At 41.4% G+C, this 20675-nt stretch overlaps 1 protein-coding gene across 1 annotated transcript in view; it reads right to left on the bottom strand.

Annotated features, from left to right (window-relative positions):
* Positions 1-20675, bottom strand: part of gabra2b (gamma-aminobutyric acid type A receptor subunit alpha2b) — a gene marked incomplete at its 3' end in the record, with an annotated part of 51187 nt that overhangs the window by 9061 nt on the left and 21451 nt on the right. The window contains exons 2-5 of the mRNA XM_084456304.1: positions 20553-20620; positions 12668-12888; positions 11666-11748; positions 7709-7852 (exon numbers count right to left, since the gene is read on the bottom strand). Coding sequence (XP_084312430.1) covers positions 7709-7852; positions 11666-11748; positions 12668-12888; positions 20553-20555 — 451 coding nt within the window. The 5' untranslated portion in view covers positions 20556-20620. The remainder of the gene's footprint in view (positions 1-7708; positions 7853-11665; positions 11749-12667; positions 12889-20552; positions 20621-20675) is intronic.

The raw sequence follows: 20675 nt of genomic DNA, 5'->3' as shown, positions 1-20675 counted from the left end.
TAAATGTTTCTTGATATAATAAACATTACCATTCAGATCAGAAATGGTTAGTACCTGGCTAAGCAAGAACACAACTTGTTTACTGATAATATTTCTTCAATAATTCTTCCCTCTGGTGTGTTCAGAGTAAAGAGAAAAAGGGAGAGGGAGAACATGAGGAAGACGACGGGTCAGGGAGAGTGTGTTGTAGGGACATATCACAGCTTAACATGTAATAGACGAGTAGAGGCACTTGTGTGAAATAGCTCAGTATCACATTTTAGCGATGCTTAAAATGTAATAGACCTGTTGCTTAAATGTTTAATAGAGGCTTTTTTCAATGCACGTCAGTACTGGACACAGGGGTCAGGCTGATTTACGAAACTGGACCCAGGAATGGAGCTACTCGGATGGCGCTGAGTGGGCACGCTCTGCATATTGCAATACCCCTGCTCGGGGACGCTCGCCTGCAAGCCCGTGGGCAAGCAGGGGAATTGCTCAATGTTCGTTGTCCGCGCACCTCCTGGCTGTCAAACTATAGTTATCATGCGATAAGAGAAACTGTATTACACATTTAAGCAATGGGTCTATTTCACGTTTTTAAACATGTATTCTACATTTAAGTATAGCTAAAATGTGATACTGAGCCGTTTCACACAAGTGCCTCGACTTGTCTATTACACGTTTAGCCATGATATTCTGTTGGTGAGAAAGGAGCAAATATTGATGGTTAAGACTGAATAATGATGTAGCAGATTATGGACATGACAAATATTCTACAGATCATATTGTGAGACCATCTCACTGACTGGAATGTTGGTGATGCCTGATAAAGATCTGGCAGCCCGGGACATCCTGCTCTCCCCTACCCAGTGACTAATCAATGGGAGGTCATGTAGAGAGGAATGCATTTTGTTTAGACTGTTTCCTGTCAAAAACAGTAAAATCTTACAAAACCCTTTTAGCAAGGACTGGTTCTGTGAAAGGGAATTTTGGGGAAAACATTAACTCTTTCTCTCCTCGCCATGGTCCTCCTACCTTCCCCCTGTGGTGCTAAACCCAGGGCACTGACATTCCAAAGAAGCTCTCTCCCAACAGACTCACCGTGAGACAAAGGAGTATGAGCATTCTTTGTCTTGTTTCTTTAATAAAGTGCAATTACTTTCTCCCAACTATGTGATGCAACCACCACAAGAATAAGCCCTGGGAATAAAGTATGGGCATTGATGCATTGTATTTGTAACCAAGTGTTACTGTGTGTTGTAAATAACTGGCTCCATGCTGCTCTAGTTAACCTAACAATGTTTGGTATCAATCTGAAGCTAAAATCGTGAATCAGTTGATTATGCATATTGGGGAAATATAATATGTTGAAACCATAACAGAGATATTTGATGATTCCAGACTCCTAAGAGACTCTTGGCTCCCCTTTTATGACCGAAGGGAGTGGGGGTCACTCTGTGTGAGTGACCAATTGGTGCTGTCTATGCAAACAGAACACACCTCGATTTCCTGCCCTTTTTAAGTAGGGACCGGACAGATTCTCTCTCTCTAAAAGTTGCTTTCCAAGTAACACGTAACCCAAGTATTCAAGCTTGTGCCTGATTGATGAAAATCAATCTGTATCCATGGAATTGCTGCACTGCTAGCTAAGATCTCTGTAGTCTACACCATTTCCACAAACTCTTCAAACGATCCACCTCTGGCGAGAGCAGAGGTTTTGAATGAGACATTTGTAACTTTTAAGCTCTGAACCATTTCAGTTGCTGTACACCCAGCAGCACTGAAATTGAACTCTAACCTCTGCGAACTTCAACCTTCACGCAATAGTCTACCATCACTGTTTCAACTGGAGCACAGGCGCGCTACACCCTGCATCAAACCAAGCGACCATCAGCCACATGCTTCTTCACTTCCTCGCGCCAGACAAGACCTCCAGACACCACGCTTTCCAACACACTCTACCGTAAGGTTGACATCCAGCATTCTCTTTTGATGTGGTGTGATGCCAAGTGTTGTTTAAGCTTAGAGGATTTAGGATAGGCTGTGATAATCTATGACGTCATTCTTTTTATTTCTGCTGTGTTTTCATATTGCCACATTTGTTTTTCCATCTATTATTGAACTGTTTTCATGTTATTTTGATAATTGATTAGTATAACTTCAATAAATATTATTAAGCTTTGATCACGTCCTAGCGTCATCACATGATCTTTAGGTCACTTGATTGAGTCAAGACTTCCTCCTTCAGACTGAGATTGATAAATTAGACTATTGATAAAGGTTATCTGTTTCCCTGTTCTTCACAGAACAGGGTGGTGCAATGACATCACAGCAGTCTAATGTTAATGTACAGACTCCTGTTCCATGTTCACTCTGGTGTGTTCAGAGTAAAGATGTTACTCCATGGTACCGACCGACCGACCGACCTACCTACCTACCTACCTACCTACCTACCTACCTACCTACCTACCTACCTGCCCGCCCGCCCGCCCGCCCACCCACCTACTGTACCTACCCACTCACGCACCTCCTTACCAATCTATAGACAGGAATGGACAGGACTGTTACTGTATAGACGCCTGATACCCTTAGGCCCAATCCCAATACCCCCCCTTAGCCCTAGCCCTTGGCCCTACCTGTACATTTTGCGCGTTCACGCGTAGGATAGTGTGTCCCATTCCTTTTACCTTCGAGAGCTAGGGGGCATATCGAGGGCTAGTGGACGTTCAAACAGCCCTCCAAAACAAGGGTTTTCAGATGCTGACTTGAAACCGAGGGGTAGATGAAAACTCCCACAATGCTTTGCGAACCGAGGCAGTGATAGGAAACATAGCTGCCGGTGCCGTGAAAAACCATGGGGAAAAAGCCCAATATTGTCGCAAATATTCATTTAAAAAATTTTAAATCCATGGAAAAGCTTAGTTTAATGTAGATGCAAAGGAACATGTCATTGGATCGTTATGACATAAAAAATCGCTATTTACGATGTCAACGGCATTTCTGCGTTTTGATGTTCCAGTAAGTTACTTGTAGGCTACGGTGCAATGTTGAATATAATCTAATCAATAGAACTTTGTGTAAACAACGATTTTTGAGTGACAGATGATTCCATGTCCAGTGTATGAAGTCTGAAAAATAATCTAGCATTTTTCTGCTCTTCCCTGCTCATTTAATATCAGTGCATTTCTATGGGCAGGACTAACGTTAACAGCCGATGTGTAAACATGCTTCCTGGCTGTACAAGTGATTAATCTGTCTTGTCTTGTCCTGGACTTTGGTCAGATGTGTCACTATAATAATAGTAATCATACTGTAACATCCCAGGGACTCCACAGAAAATCAGGCAACTAATAAAATTCAGATCGAAGACGTAGTGAGCGGTGTCCCATTTCTTAGGTAAAGATTTCAACCCCTATCCCTTGTGGCTCCGTTCTGAAGGGCCACTACCCAGTCGAGGGCACTCCAAATCTAGGGGCTAGGGCTAAGGGGGGGTATTGGGATTCGGCCTTAGTCAAGTAAAGAGTTGGGGTGTTTGACTTGTTATATTAAGGGGCGGGCGGCATGTAGATCAGGAGGGGATCGCAAGGTCCCTGGTTCGATCCCAGCTTCCGAAGTGTGCCGAAGTGTCGTTGAGCAAGACACTGAACGTCCAAGTCGCTCACGTGCAGTGAAGACGGACAGGAGCGTCCTGGTGAAGACGGACAGGAGCACTTGGTTGGCCCCCGGGCCTACACCGTGTGATGTGTGCGTACTCACTATGTGATGAATAAAGATGTTTGTTTGTTTGTTTTATTATGCTATATTATTTCCTGTTCGTTAACTGATAGCACAGACCACAGATCCCTCTAGGTGAACAATAAACCGTCACGATAAAGTCTACAGTGAAATATATCCCTCTTCCTGAGCCCGTGTCAGATGACCTAGTTCACTAGCATGCTAGACTGCACTACACTCCTAATGAATGATTAATCTACAATTGGGTACATCGTGAAATCTGCAGCCGTGTGTAAAACCGATTGGACAACCCACGACACCTAACCTAGATCGCTGCATTTAGTACAGAAGAGAGGGCAGGACAGGGATTCCCTCTGGATGCTGTGAATTCTCACTGGGGGGGTTCTCTGAGGAGGGGAAGCAGAAAAGAAAGGAATAAGGGAAAAGCACTTATCCCCTGAGCCTACTGCCTACGCATAGGAGGGGGGAAGGCACCGGGGGCTGAGGGTTTGGGGGGAGGAAGATCCTTAAGAGCATTTCAAGATGGTAATGGCTTGTATTCCCGTGAGAAAAGCTGAAGGGCTAATACTAATCATTGAAGACCACTACATCTGCCAGCATATTGATCTGTTGCCACAATCGCGCTGACAGGACATGCCACGCCACTGACGGCCATGCATCCTCCCGGGGCTTTTATTTGATCACAAACCATCTGCAGTTATTTCCATAGCATCAGTATTCTGGGGGGGGGGAATTATGTCAAAAAGGTAACATTAATTTTTACACTGACATTGTGTTTTGAGTGTTTTTCTTCTGCCACATGGTCATGAATAAGTTGATCCTCTCTGAGAACTGTGGCCTCTTGAATCAAAGCTCTGCATCTGAAATGATTTGTCCCCAGCCCCTTTGTGTAAAATGCATCTGTTCTCATGCAGGGTGACTTATTTTTACTGTGTCTCCTCTGGTGTGGCTCCAGAAGAAGGCCAGACGTCTCTTTCAGGTGTACGTCCTGTGTGTTCGTGACTGAACGGCAGCTCCCGCGGCTGTTCTCTCTTTCCCCACTTTCTCTTCTCTTTCAGTCTTTCCAACTGATGGGTGGTATTGTGAACGTTCTCTTCACTTGCCTCCTGCTTGTGCTGTGACTCTCTGGCGCCTTTTGTACTCCGTAGGGGTATTCTGTTCCCTGGTAAAGTGGAAAATCTTGTCGCGGCTGGCTCTTGTTGTGCGCTGTTGATTCGGTGCTTGTTACTTGTGCTGCCGAGGCGTGCAAGTAGGGTGTTCACTGCTGTCTGTACGTCAGTGTGTGTGTGTGTGTGCGTATGTGGGTGGTTGGATGGGCATTTTGTTCACACCGTAGCTCGAAAACAAATAACCCAATGACGATCATACTTGATACATATGTTCCACCCAAGGTACCCCTGGACTTGATTAGATTTTGGAGCAGACCTGAATTACAGGGCGGATCCACAAATTATTTCTCACTTTTGTTATGAAGGTATAGGTGTTATTAATACTTCTGACCGACCATTAGAGGGCAGCAATGACTACCTCTCTACAGTACATTGCATGCAATTGCATCCAAAATATAACTTTTCATCCTATTTCTGTCCATGAGAACAATTATTTTTTCCAGCAGATATCTTAGTTAATAAGATTGATCCAGGAAAAGCAGTTTTGTGTTCATATGTGTGGTATTTATGCAGTTTAGGAGACTCCCGCAACCGCCCTAAGCAGCACTCAACAACAAGTGAATTGGCATGGCAGCATTAATTCGTGGATGTTTAGGATCAATCTGTAATGCAAAAAAAAATAGCGAATATCGTAATACAAGGTTGTTTGATCTAGGAAATCAGTTTTGTATTTGTTTTTGTTTGAGTAGCGCAAGGAAGGGATCTTCTCTAGGCAGCACATTAAATGGGAAACCCCCTCTATATGACGTCACGAGCATTGCTATGACGACCAACTACAGAATACTAGTTTGCGATGGAAAACACAGTGAAAAAAAGTAAAGCAAATAAAGCAAGGGCGTAGGTTTGCGTATGGACGGTCGGGACATGTCCCTACCAACATTTTGGGAGGCCCAAATTGTCCCTACCAACTTTTAAGCAACCTTGTTCGCATTATCTTTGGAGTGCAGTTATATTAGATCATTTAGTTGGCCTTCCCATAGTTTGGAAGGACAGAATTGGCCGTACCATTTTGAGTGAGTTAGTTTACATTATGTTCAGAGTTACATTAGACCGTTAGCCTACCCCTTTCCTCCACCGTGAATGTGCCATCCCAGTATGTTTTTTATATTTTTTAAACTCACGTTTGATTGGCTCATTTGGCTGAGATAGATTGTTGCATTTTCACTGGATCTGAAGACCAACAGCCTTACAGACAGACGCTGACAGCTATGATTCTGACAGCCGTTCAGGTACATCCACCACAATGTCGCCTCCCCCTCTGAAGAGGATGAGGGATATCAGGAGCTTTTTCTCCGCAACTGTAAGTAACGTTAGCGTTAGCTAGGTTAGCTAGTTACTGGTAAACTAAGTAGCTAACGTTAGGCATTAGCAACATGAAAACCAGCTAGGTTGGTGCTAGCTAACGTTACCTAAACTAACATCACTTGTCTTTCCATTGTGGCAAATTATCAACTGGTGATATAAGCTGGCTAGCTAGCGAACTGTTAAGATGGCTTCTATCATACTGTAACATTCGGATAGCAGCAGCCATTACATTATTATACATTCGCTGCCCACCAGAGATTTAATTGAATGGGACATCACGGCGTCCTCACAACTAATGACCGTTAGTGTCAGCATACTAGCCGATGGGCTATTAGCTAGCTATAGCTTTGTCAAACCCAGTCTGTGCTAGACGGGATGCTAATTTTCTAATTTTAAATTCCCATTTACTTATGCTAAAAAACGTCAGTGATATTAAAGTCGTAAGTTTTGATTTAAAAATAAATACATTGTTTTAGCCTGACTGGGGTTCTTGTTAGAATTATAGGGGAAACTGTATACTCATAAGGTAACGTTATCTAGAGGTTATCCAGCCCGTGAGAGCCGTTAACGTTACTTTTATGAGGACTCAGACTCCTGTTTTCTTACAGTTATTAGCTAACGTATACTTACTAACTGGAATCTCATAATTTTGGTCTCACTATATTGGCCGGAGGGTGTTTTAAATAAAGTAGTGTATGTTGAAGTACATGGGATTTATTTTTTCCAACTATGGTATCGAATTGGGTATCCAGGATTGTGGAATTTCTCAATTAGTATTGCCTACTAAATGTCTGGTATTTTGTGACTCCCCTAATGGACAGATATATCAATTTGTTGTTGAGTTGAATGTCAGTGTAAAAATCCAATGAAAATCTAAATTTTTATCAAATCATTTTTATATATGAAACACAGCAGCAGTCCAGAGAGAGAGAGAGTGGAGGGACGCAGCAGCAACCAAGAGAGAGAGAGAGAGTGGAGGGACGCAGCAGCAGCAGGCAGGATGTGATACACTAAGAACATTGTATTAGTATTATTCAATTTCATAAGTATATGCATATTTAAGAGGTTTAACCTCTTGTCCCCAGCAAAAATTGTGTATGCAGCTACACTGTTATATGGTCCCTACCAATGTTGAAACCAAACCTACGCCCTTGAAATGAAGTCGAATCAAGTTGACCCAGTACCATGCTATGGAAAGGCACTATATAAGGCGTAAGTTGGCACCTCGCCCGAGTGCAGTCTAGTTGACACTCAAAACATGTTTTGTAAGACTTTTGCGCATTGTCTGAGATACATGTCCATCCAAGAGGACAACAAAGCGCCGCTTTCCCTCATCTGTGAATAGGACTGCTTTAACATAGGCCATCATCACTCCACAAAGCACAGAACCTTCACTCAGCACATCCAGTCTGGAAGCACCACCACCCTTGTGTATATATATAGTTCTCATTATATACAGTACATGTATCTGTATATTAATATATGGACTTTGAGGTTGTACAGGAAACCCATAGTACCTGTGCTTGACTTCATAGTTTCCTGTCCGGCTGTTTTTCCGACCAGATCGTACTGGTTGAGTCGGGAGCTCTCCTCCTCCACCACCACCGAGGCCGAGGCGTTGTGTGTCCAGGCATACGTCACCTCCGAAATGGTGTAGGCATCTGTGGAGACCAACAGTAGAAGGTGTTAGAGTGCATCTGGAAAGTATTCATATCCCTTCATTTTTTCCACATTTTGTTATGTTACAGCTTTATTCCAAAATGGAATAATTATTTTTTTCCGTCAAACTTCTATACACAATACCCCATAATGACAAAGTGAAAAGGTTTTTTGAAAATTGAAATTGAAAAAGACATGATCATAATTATTCACTCCCTTTGCCATGACACTCCTGTGTCCACTGATCATCCTTGAGATGTTTCTACACCTTGATTGGAGTCCACCTGTGGTAAATTTGATTGGAAATGATTTGGAAAGGCACACACCAGTCTACAGTATATAAGGTCCCAGAGCACAAACCAAGCCATGACCTCAAAGGAATTGTCTGTAGACCCCCGAGACAGTATTGTATTGAGGCACTAGGCATGTAACGATGCCTCGCGATGCAGTTAAAAATAGTTTTTTTTGTGTCATGATTCAAATCGGTGCAGATGAAAGGGCATCATGATGCCCTTTTTTGAACAGCAGAGGGCGCCACCTACTTTCGTCTGCGTCTGCATCATGCGTCACTTATTTCTGACAGAACGAGAAACATGACAGCGGCAAACGTGGATGTATCGAGTGAGTTCGAAATCGAGGATGCACCCGCAAGTTTCAAGTCAGATGTGTGGACGCATTTTGGCTTCCCTGTTTTCAGAAATGAAAAGGGCAAGAAGTTAACAGACAAAACCAAAACAGCATGCAAGTATTGCAAGAGATTGGTACCCTACCCTTATTTTCCAGTTATAATTTGTCTGCAAGTTTCTCTACAAAAAATCGTGAGAAAATCGCATCATCAACCCTGCATCGTGAATCACATCGCGAGTTGAGTGAATCGTTACATGCCTACGAGGCACAGATCTGGGGAAGGGTACAAAAACAATTCTGCAGCATTGAAGGTCTCAACGAGTACAGTGGTCTCCATCATTCGTAAAATGGAAGAAGTTTGGAACCACCAAGACTGTTCTTAGAGTTAGAGCACTCTGACAGAGCTCCAGCGTTCCTCTGTGGAGATGGGAGAACCTTCCAGAAGGACAACCATCTCTGCAGCACTCCGTCAATCAGGCCTTTATGGTAGAGTGGACAGAGGGAAGCCACTCCTCAGTAAAAGGCACATTACAGCCTGCTTGGAGTTTGCGAAAAGGCACCTAAATGATTCTCAGACCATGAAAAACAAAATTCTCTGGTCTGATGAAACCAAGATTGAACTCTTTGGCCTGAATGCCAAGCATAATGTGTGGAGGAAAACAGGCACCGCTCATCACCTGGCCAGTACCATCTCTACAATGAAGCATGGTGGTGGCAGCATCATGCTATGAGGATGTTTTTCAGCAGCAGGAACTGGGAGACTAGTCAGGATCAAGGGAAAGATGAATTCAGCAATACACAGAGAGATCCTTAATGAAAACCTGCTCCAGAGCGCTCTGGACCTCAGACTGGGGCGAAGGTTCACCTTCCAACAGGACAGTGACCATAAGTACACAGTGAAGTTAACAAAGGCGTGGCTTCGGGACAGGTCTGTGAATTTCCTTGAGTGGCCCAACCAGAGCCCAGACTTGAATCCAATTGAACATCTCTGGAGTGATCTGAAAATGGCTATGCATCGAAGCTCCCCATCAAACCTGATGGAGCTTGAGAGGATCTGCAAAGAAGAATGAAACTGCCCCAAAATAGGTGTGCCAAGCTTGTAGCATCATACTCAAGAAGGCTTGAGGCTGTAATTGCTGCCAAAGGTGCTTCAACAAAGTATTGAGTAAAGGGTGTGAATACGTACATGTGATATTTGAGTGTTTTATTTTCAATAAACTTGCCAAAAATTCAGGTAACACTTTACAATAACTATCCCTTATAAATACTAAATAGATCGTTCACAAACTGTTAGTTAACAAGTTATTAATGATGTGTTAAACTTTTCTTAATAGTCGGTTAGTGATGTACAATTATCCCTTATAAACAGCCAATAGATCATCCACAAACGTTAGTTAAAGGTATAATATGTAATATGTGGATTAAAATAAATATAAAATAAAAAAAATACATCCATAGGGCTTTGCGAAGGCTGCAGAGTAAAAGTATTGCTTTTCCATAAAAAATATATATTTTGTCTGAAATTATTACATTATGAAATTTTTACGGCCCGACAATGACACTCTGTTGATATCATACCAGCCAATAGTATTGCAGCATTGGTACTGCGTGCTGGGTTGCCAGGTACTATTCTAGCTTCACCACTGTGAGATTAACAGTAGCCAGCTAACGTTATACTTTCATGAATTAGCAGCATTATAGATGTTGGTTAGCATCAAGTGTGTGTGCGACTATAAAACGGCAGCTTTTCCGTCCACTTCCACTCACTCTTTTCAACTAAACGTTTGGTAAAATGGCCGAGTTTCGTCGTCCTGCTTCTCCGCCTGAGCCCCGGCGAACCGTGCGATACGAATCTCAAAAGCTCAGTGACCGAAGAAGGAGCAAAAGTCGGATAGATACTGGGCCAGCCTTTGCTCGTTGGACGGAGTTTATGGAGTTTCATGGGATAAAGTTGCATGGTGACATGGATACTTTTCTACTAGATCAGTAAGCTAGCTAACTAGCTATCGTTATCTTTCTTGGAATCTGCATAGCCAGACCTAACATTATCTCCACACTACAGCATCTAACGTAACTTATTACATGGCACTCTGAAATACTTTATTGTGATTACTGATTAGTGTAACGTTATGTTCCTCTCGGAGTGAAGATTTTATCACAGTATGACTGAAACAGTGCATTCTTTGGCATTTTGGCAACCAATACGTTGTGTTGTTGCAGTTCTTATCTTTAGACATTAGATGGGGGAAATAATCCACATATTACATATTATACCTTTAATGAGTTATTAAAGGAGTAGTAAAGGGAAAAATCATGTTTAGCTCTGTTTTAAGTCGCATCGAGAGTTTAACATGTTTTTTGAATGATTTTTCAAGGTGCCCACCCACATCCATTGTATGACCTAAACAGTGGTAGAGCAATTATCAGACTTTCTCAAAAGTGCTAGTTTTGTCAACGTTTTGATCTGAACCATTGTATATGATCATAAGTAACCTTAAAACAGGGCTAAACATGAATTTTCCCTTTGCTACTCCTTTAATGTCTTGTTAAGTGTTCTGTAATGATTGGTTAATCATTTAAAACTAATAAATCGTTAATAGATCATGAACAAGCAAAAAAGAAAAAAATGAATTCAATCAATTTTGGAATAACATCCAAATAGCATCCACATAACAAAATGTGGAAAAGTTAAGGGATATGAATACTTTCCAAATGCACTGTATCTTCAATATCTTTGGCAGCAATTCGCCTACCAGCTTTAGTATTTTGCGCTGTCCTTCACCTTGTCTATTTGTTGTCTATTTATTGTTATGTACCAACAGTCCAAAGCAAATTCCTCGTATATGTAAAAACCTACCTGGCCAGAATAAATCTGATTCTGATTGCACTGCTTGAATATTACAGTTCTACATGTAGTAAGAGAACAGAAGTACATCAGAACCCATGGGGGGTTGCTGTAGATCAGAGAGTGACTCTGACCACGGTCATGCCGGTGATTAGAGAATGACTCTTACCACAACTAGATCAATGTGTGACCCCAGGGTATATGAGATGGCCTATTGAATAATAAATCATGCTGGGGATAGATTTTAATCCCAGATGTGTTGTCTATAAGATATTCTCTAAATGACCTGGTGCATTTTAATGACCACATATGTTTAAGTGAATGTCAAAAAATGATTACTCACAGCTGCCAAACTTCAGGGGACATGAATGGAAGTCCATAGGGAAATCTTCAAGATGCATAGGACACTCGGCATGAACTGTTAACCTGTTTCAAAAGCAAGCACATACATGCACACACACGGAAGCACGCATACAAATCATGTCAATACAATATCAAAATAAATACAGAGGACACCACTGTTGTAGGTAATGGATAGGTTGACATGGCATCTAACACTCACTTCCACAATATTAACAGTAAGTATAAAGTTTCAGATATTCACTATCCCTGTTTGCAAACATTTTTTCCAAACAAAGCCCTTCCTTCTTGCCTGCAAAGCTCTATTGCTTTTACCAATTTATCAATAAATACCAGCTTTGTTAGGTCAGCTATGACTTCCAAAGGAGACACAGAGAGGAGGCCTCTTCACAATAATCAAACTCAGATAATGGAAGCTAACAGAGTCCAGGTTACAGACACAGCACTTCCATCCAATTGAACCCATATGAATCTGAGCAACACCTGATTGCAGTCCACAATATATCTAGAAATACTGCCGTGTGTCCAACAGTGATGCACTTTATCTAGATTCACCCTTCCAAAATGACCTGACGGTGCTGTTTCCACAGAGAATTCTGTCCAGTGCTGTTGACTATGCAGCACTCCCAGTAAAGTCTGAGGGGAGTCACTTGTCAGAATAATAGCTGCTGTCAGTGGCTCTGAGTGAGAAAAATCTCACAATAAATCACAGCTTTATTGATTCAGAGGAATTGTGGTGGAAGGAGGGCTTGAGAGAAGAAAGGTTTGACAAGGACAACAAAATAAATTCAATAACACATTATTTCTTATTTATATACGTATGAATTAAATATTGAGGTCCCTCTCCCAATGTAATTATAAAGCTAATATTTAATAAGACAGTGCTGTATTGCAGTTTTATAACTTCCGAGGTGTAGGCTATGAGCAAAGATATCATATTATAAGTGTGAGCTTTCAGAATCGGTGAACTATTTGCTTAATTTACCTCATGGTGTAGAGGAGGGTCCCATCATCTTGAATCCTGAGTAGCTTGTTGGGCATGGTCATGTTGTGAGCAACAGACTTTTTCCCATTATGGAAGAATGTATCCGGAGTCCAGATTTTACTCGCCATCAAGTTGTTCAGTCGCAAAATGTTCATTGGTCCCTCAAATTTCAACCTTTCATCTTTCCAGCTTTGCCGAAAGAAAACATCTATTGTGTACTCCTGTTGGCAGAAATAAACATGGTCACTCACAACTATCAAACAGCACATGCTAGGATAATATAAACACTCAATTTATAGTGACAATAGTGACAAACCCCCCCCCCCACACACACACACGCACACACACACACACACACACACACACACACACACACACACACACACACACACACACACACACACACACACACACACAGTGGTTCTCCTTCCCAGACTGAGCAGCCTGCCTATCCATTATTGCCTCCTGTGTCTCTGCATACACTAGGGTTTTATTTAGTCTTGTGGATAGGGGTCATGGGTGACCTTCTTCTCCTTTACACAACCAGTCGGGCTCTTTGGTCTTCCCAACGAAAACTCCTGGTCGTCTCTCGAACCTTATTTATATAGCACATTTCATACACAGAGGCAACACAATGTGCTTTACAGAGAGCAATTGGGGGATGGACATAGGTCCTACCCCTCTATTTTCCAATTTTTAAACTGTGCTTTTCAATCTATTTCACCAAATTTGTGTAATGCCCTCCCCTTAAAGTTCTAAAGGATCTGTAGACTTGTCTGTGTTTGGTACTTGTATCCTTTTTTCTGTGCGTGGTTATGTTTCTCTGTACTGTCTACCTCCGTCCCAGTAACAGCTGGGCGAGAGGTAATGTTGACTGTGGCGTGTGTGTGTCCTTACGTCCATCCGTACGTCTGTCAACAGGATTATGCAAAAACTACTGCACCGATTTTCACAAAACAGGAAGGGTGTAGCATGGGCCAACGTAGAGCTCATTAAATTATGGACCAGATTCGAATCACGGGCCAGGTCCACGACTGCCCAAACACGGCTGGCCATTCACTTCCATTAATTCTTTAGACCAGGTTTACGCTAAAACTACCAGACTTATTTTCATGAAACTTGGTGTAGGGGGTAGCATGGGTCATCTAACAACCCATTAAATTCAGGAGTGGATCTGAATCACGGGGCGGGTCCATGAGCCGCCCAAATATGGCCGGGCTGGCCATTCACTGCCATTAATTTTTTGGACTAGGACTACACAAAAATTACCTGACTGATTTACATGAAACTCAAAAAGCCAATTTAGAGCCCATTCAATTTTGGTGTGCACAGAGCCACGGAATACATTTAGGGGCGGAGGTCTGTACTCTCTGAGCACCATTTCTAGTTTTTATATGTTGTTGTTGTTATTTCAATTTCGTAGGCACTTTGTTTTATTGCGATTATTTCAAAACTGAAACACGTTGTGATTCTGTGTCTGTAAAGCGTGCTATAGATACACTTTACTTACTCTCTTTTATTTAGTCATGTGGATTGGGGTTATATGGGTTTTATTTAGTCATGTGGATTGGGGTTATATGGATTTTATTTAGTCATGTAGATAGGGATTATATGGATTTTATTTAGTCATGTAGATTGGGATTATATGGATTTTATTTAGTCGTGTAGATACAGTAGGGATTATATGTATTTTATTTAGTCGTCTGGATAAGGGTTCTGGGTTTTATTTAGTCATGTGCATCAGTGTTAATTTTGATAGCAAATTTTGGTTTAGTTTGAGTCAAAGTCTTTTGACTAAAATGCTATTGAGTTTTAGTCATATTTTAGTCATCTGAATTGTTTTAGCTTTAGTCTAGTTTTAGTTGACTAAATAGCATAAAGATTTTAGTTAACTAAATCTACAATAGTTAACGAATGGGTTCAGTTAAAGTGCATAATTTAACAATTTCTCTAGAATTTCCAAATTCATATACATGTACTGTAGCCTACTCCTGGAGGAAACATTTATTAGACTGATGGACAAAGGTAATGAATTAAATTTCTATGCACTGTCCTTGCCTGTGTTTGGTCCTCATTCCTGAACGCAGTTAAGAAAAAGTTAAGAAGACATTTCTTCTTAACTCGACGTAAGAAGTTGTGGCACCCTCCCTGCCATGGGTGGGCGCGAGGCTGCCACAGGGTCACAAACCGCGGCCGCGACGGCACTCCGACCGGCCCCAGAGACCCGGAAACTCCGCTGGGCAGTTCAGCACCATGGACAGCGCGGCCAGGTGGTGAACGGAGTCTACAGGCCATTCACCATCGCCATGGCAACCCTGCCACTCAGCTGCAGACAATCTGCTCGTTGGCCCTCTCCCTGGAGCAACACCGGCTGGAGCCACTCAGCTGACGAGCTGGGTCTCCATAAAACCCCAGAGAGGAGAACACTCGGCAGTCCAGGGACTCAGTGAGTAGGATAGGAGAAACGCTGGCTGAATTCTTGGTCTACAGAACCCCTGACTAACCTTGCTTTCTTTGTCTTATCCGACCCCTGCGCTGACGACCGGAGCAGAGCCCAGGATCCCCGCAGCTCGGCTGAGCGATCCACGGGGGACAGGAGTCAGCCCGGCTGACCCGAAGTTTTTTGCTTTGGTTTCTTTTCTGTTTGTGACCTAAATAAACGCGCCAATCAACTGGACCTCCCTCTCTGCTACACTCGGGTCTCACTCACGGTGTCCCACAAAGTTCCCGGGACAATTCTGGGATTCCTGAATGGTTTCTTATCTGGGATTTGTTCTTATCTAAGAACAGGATTTAAGAACGCGGAAATGCAGTCGTAGGTAGGCCAAATTGGAATGCGCCCATGTTCGCAAGGGCTGAATTTATGAGAAATCTGAGGTGATCGCGTTCACAACAATTCTACAGACATCCTAGGCTTGAAATGAGAATAATAATGAATACAAGAATATTTGTATAATTTCCAATTACCTTTCACGTTTATAGTCATGATTATACGAGGCATCGTGGTGTCCTAAAATAAATAAAAGCTCTACACAAACATTGCAAATGGCAGTGAATGAATAAATAAGCACTAAACTCAGTCGCTATACTCAGACTTGACACAACAGCACCTTATATTCTATAGTCGTCAGAATGGACACATCTACATTCTGTAAATAAACGTGAATATCCATAACTAAAATATATCATATGGGCCTACATAATATAGATAGGGAACATCAAGATCCACAAGTAGCCTACTCGTACACTAAACTGTACAATTTAATCATCTGCTCTCAGCACATCCCATCCCTTTCATGTAGGCTATATATTTTGCCTTTTGTATTAAAAGTCCATATACTGTTTTGTTTTCTATTGTTATTTTGTATTGGTTTTTTCACCTTGCTTAAGCTTAGTTTGCATGTTATAAGAGCCAGCGGAAAAACATCTCACTGCTCATTTTACTGGTATGTTGCGTGACGAATAAAACGTCGAATTTGCACGTGAACTCAATCAACTTTTTCCGCGCTGTCTGGGGATTCTGTGTGCACACGACCCTGTAGTAAGGAGCTGGCGGGGTGTTTATGTATGCAAATTCAGGTGTATGAGAACACGCATTCAACAACACATTTCCACACGTTCATGAATCCGGCGGGGATCTTTCTTAGGGTTGGTCTTACGAAGCTCGTAAGAAGACATTTAAGAAGACACTTAAGAAAATGTTCAGGAATGAGGTCCAATGTTTTTTCAGCATGAGCCTCGACTTTCACAGAAATCTCAGCATTCTGATTGGATCTCTTCCCACATTGTCTCTCCCTAACATTTTTGTCTAGTTTTTATTTATTGACGGGAATGTTTATAGATTTCTTCATCGTTTTTGAAATTTAGTTATCGTCTCGTGATGATAACTAAATCAAGGTCATGGACGAAAATTTTTCATAGTATAGTTTTCTTTGACAAAATTAACATGTAGATGTGGATAGGGGCTATATGGGTTTTATTTAGTCATGTGGATAGGGGTTCTTCTGGGTTTTATTTAGTCATGTGGATAGGGGTTCTTCTGTGTTTTATTTAGTCATGTGGATAGGGGTTCTTCTGTGTTTTATTTAGTTATGTTGATAGGGGTTCTTCTGTGTTTTATTTAGTCATGTGGATAGGGGTTCTGGGTTTTATTTAGTCATGTGGATAGGGGTTATATGGGTTTTATTTAGTCATGTGGATAGGGGGTTATATGGGTTTTATTTAGTCTTGTGGATAGGGGGTTATATGGGTTTTTATTTCAGTCACAGATATGAGGGTGATGCCCATCGTTCTTTCTTGTCTTGCTAGATTTAAAAGCTGATGGCTAAATATACTGTACCATAAGAGCCATTTTATATTCATGCAATTAACCTGGTTATTTTAAAAAAAAGTTTAAAAAAAAGTAAAAGATTAGTCGACTAATCGTTTCAATAATCGGTGACTAATCAACAATTAAAATAGTCGTTTGTTGCAGCCCTACATGTGGATAGGGGTTATATGGGTTTTATTTAGTCATGTGGATTGGGGTTATATGGGTTTTATTTAGTCATGTGGATAGGGATTCTGGGTTTTATTTAGTCATGTGGATAGGGGTTATATGGTTTTATTTAGTCATGTGGATAGGGGTTCTGGGTTTTATTTAGTCATGTGGATAGGGATTCTGGGTTTTATTTAGTCATGTGGATTGGGGTTATATGGGTTTTATTTAGTCATGTGGATAGGGGTCATATGGGTTTTATTTAGTCTTGTGGATAGGGGGTTATATGGGTTTTATTTAGTCATGTGGATTGGGGTTATATGGGTTTTATTTAGTCATGTGGATTGGGGTTATATGGGTTTTATTTAGTCATGTGGATAGGGGTTATATGGGTTTTATTTAGTCATGTGGATTGGGGTTATATGGGTTTTATTTAGTCATGTGGATAGGGATTCTGGGTTTTATTTAGTCATGTGGATAGGGGTTATATGGGTTTTATTTAGTCATGTGGATAGGGGTTCTGGGTTTTATTTAGTCATGTGGATAGGGGTTATATGGGTTTTATTTAGTCTTGTGGATAGGGGTCATATGGGTTTTATTTAGTCTTGTGGATAGGGGTTATATGGGTTTTATTTAGTCATGTGGATAGGGATTCTGGGTTTTATTTAGTCTTGTGGATAGGGATTCTGGGTTTTATTTAGTCTTGTGGATAGGGGTTATATGGGTTTTATTTAGTCATGTGGATAGGGATTCTGGGTTTTATCTAGTCTTGTGGATAGGGATTCTGGGTTTTATTTAGTCTTGTGGATAGGGGTTATATGGGTTTTATTTAGTCATGTGGATAGGGATTCTGGGTTTTATTTAGTCATGTGGATTGGGGTTATATGGGTTTTATTTAGTCTTGTGGATAGGGATTCTGGGTTTTATTTAGTCTTGTGGATAGGGATTCTGGGTTTTATTTAGTCATGTGGATAGGGGTTATATGGGTTTTATTTAGTCTTGTGGATAGGGGTCATATGGGTTTTATTTAGTCATGTGGATAGGGGTTCTGGGTTTTATTTAGTCATGTGGATAGGGGTTATATGGGTTTTATTTAGTCATGTGGATAGGGATTCTGGGTTTTATTTAGTCATGTGGATAGGGGTTATATGGGTTTTATTTAGTCATGTGGATAGGGGGTTATATGGGTTTTATTTAGTCTTGTGGATAGGGGTCATATGGGTTTTATTTAGTCTTGTGGATAGGGGGTTATATGGGTTTTTATTTCAGTCACAGATATGAGGGTGATGCCCATGGTGTTGGTGAACCATGTACCCATTATAGCCAGTGTTTGATTTCACAGCTCTTCAAGTCAGCAGATCAGTCTTTCCCCCACCCCCTCTCCCCTCTTTTTTGTCCAGAGCTGGTCTTCAAAGGGTACCTGGGTTATTAAGGGCTCCAGGGCAAACTGAATTGTAAACGATTTGTGTGTGTGCGTGTGTGTGTGTGTGTGTGTGTCTCTCTCTCTCTCTCTCTCTCTCTCTCTGTACAGGCTTACCAGATATACATGTATGTTCAAATGTGAAACTCAGAAATCTGCCTGAGGGTGTCGGGTTAAACACAAAGAAAGCAATGGTGCTGTTACAGCTGTACAGATCAAGAGCAGTACATTCTTCATCACCTTCCTCTTGCCACTAGAGGCAGTGTATGGTGGTAACACAGACTAATGAATGCTACAGATAAATACTGATGAACTACTGAAATATTCATCAGTATTTATCTCATATATATAATTAAAGAGATCTATTAGCTGTGAAATCCTCTCAACTCAGTAATCTCTAGGATATCTGGTGTTTCCCCCAAACTTGACTGTCTGTTTCAATAGTTAATCTAATCCACACATCCTTTCAGAGTTAGAGAGCCTTTTTAGATGATACTAAAGTATCTAGATTCATCCCTAGGTTTGCACTCTCTATGGGGCCAAACCTTTTTCCTGGTTAGGAAAATTTGTCTTGGAAATCTATGACCCATGAAGGGATGCGACAAGCTTTCATATCAATCATGTGTGAACACCCTTATCTAATCCCTGTAGCAGCAATGCAGAGCACACATGAATAAATGATTGTGTTGGAAATCTCTACTGGTGCTACATACGCTGAGATGATGATCACACAGATCTTAAGTAAAAATCTTTTGCTACAGTATGGGACACACCAGACACGTGAATTCATAATATATGTATTTTGTATACTTAGTTGTTCATTTATGAATGAGAGACCACAACATTTGAAATTAGCATTGCATTCAGACATCATAAATGTTAAATCAATAGTTCAATCACTTGAAGAATGTTGCTGTCTGGATTTATTGTCATTGTAAAGCGTCTGGATATGATAAATGGATGTGTATTTTCTTGAAAACAAGCAGAGGATAAACGAATAAGTGACTTGAATAAAGAGTAGAGTATTAATAATTCATAAGCTAAAACTGTCAATGGAGGAGGCAGCATTCTCTGGCATGGAGACAACAGAAACTGCTTTTCACAAACTGAACAGATCCAGTTTTACTCTTTACTAGATAGATCTAAGATGAAAGAATCTCATTATATACTCAGTGTAGGACAGTGAGATACAAATACAGGATCTGAGTATATACTGTATTTAGTATAGGACTGTTAGATACAGGCTCTGAGTATATACACAGCGTAGGACTGTGATATAGTGTGCATACACCTTACAAACCAGGGTTCAGTTCCGCCCCCAGTGCCGCCCCCTGACTATTTCCGTCCTGTTCTCCCCACCGGGCTGTGTCCCGCTCCTTTCATCTGGTCTAATAATAAAGTGAAAGCATTCTCAAGGAGGGCATCCGCCCCGTTCCCTTAAAATAACATTATGAAAGAAAAATAGTAATGGAGGCACTGGAAAAATACATTGTTACACTGAGGGGGAGGAAGAAGCAGAATGGTGACCGAATAAGTCTTGGAACAGGGCAGCAAGGTAACTACACAAAGAATATGTCTGAGCTTATCTCCCGTTTTCATATGGTATATTACATGTTCCTTAAAAATAGCACATATAATAGAGAATCTAAGAGCGCATCAACTGCTGAGAACATAAACCCATGAAGGATCCAAAGGTTTTGAAAAAGGAGAAGCCTGGCTTGAAAGGATCTGATTATCCAAGGTAAGGCGCCTCTTCTCTTCGCCGGGTTTGAAACCTGGGCCTTTGAGGGCGAACTGGGGAATCTCTTAGGGTCAGTGTTCCAGCGGCTTTAGCATGGCATGCTGGGAGAGTGTACACAATCACAGTTTGAGCGGGGGCTATGAGAGTAGCGTCAGGCGACAGGATGGAACCAGGATGGTGTTCAATTCTCTAGAAGATAAAGACATGGAGACTATCTATCTGGGAGTGTTAGACTATGAAGTCTTACCATATCTGTGTCTGAAACTGGGCCAAAGCTGGTGACGTAGATATTAGTCCTCACCTCTGTCACACGATCTGTGGAAAAGGAAAATAAGGACACAGAATTAAACAACATACAGAGATCCACCAT

This window comes from Borostomias antarcticus (assembly GCF_949987555.1).
Source record: "Borostomias antarcticus genome assembly, chromosome: 22".
NCBI lineage: Eukaryota > Metazoa > Chordata > Actinopteri > Stomiiformes > Stomiidae > Borostomias > Borostomias antarcticus.
This window is presented reverse-complemented; position numbering and strand designations above follow the sequence as displayed.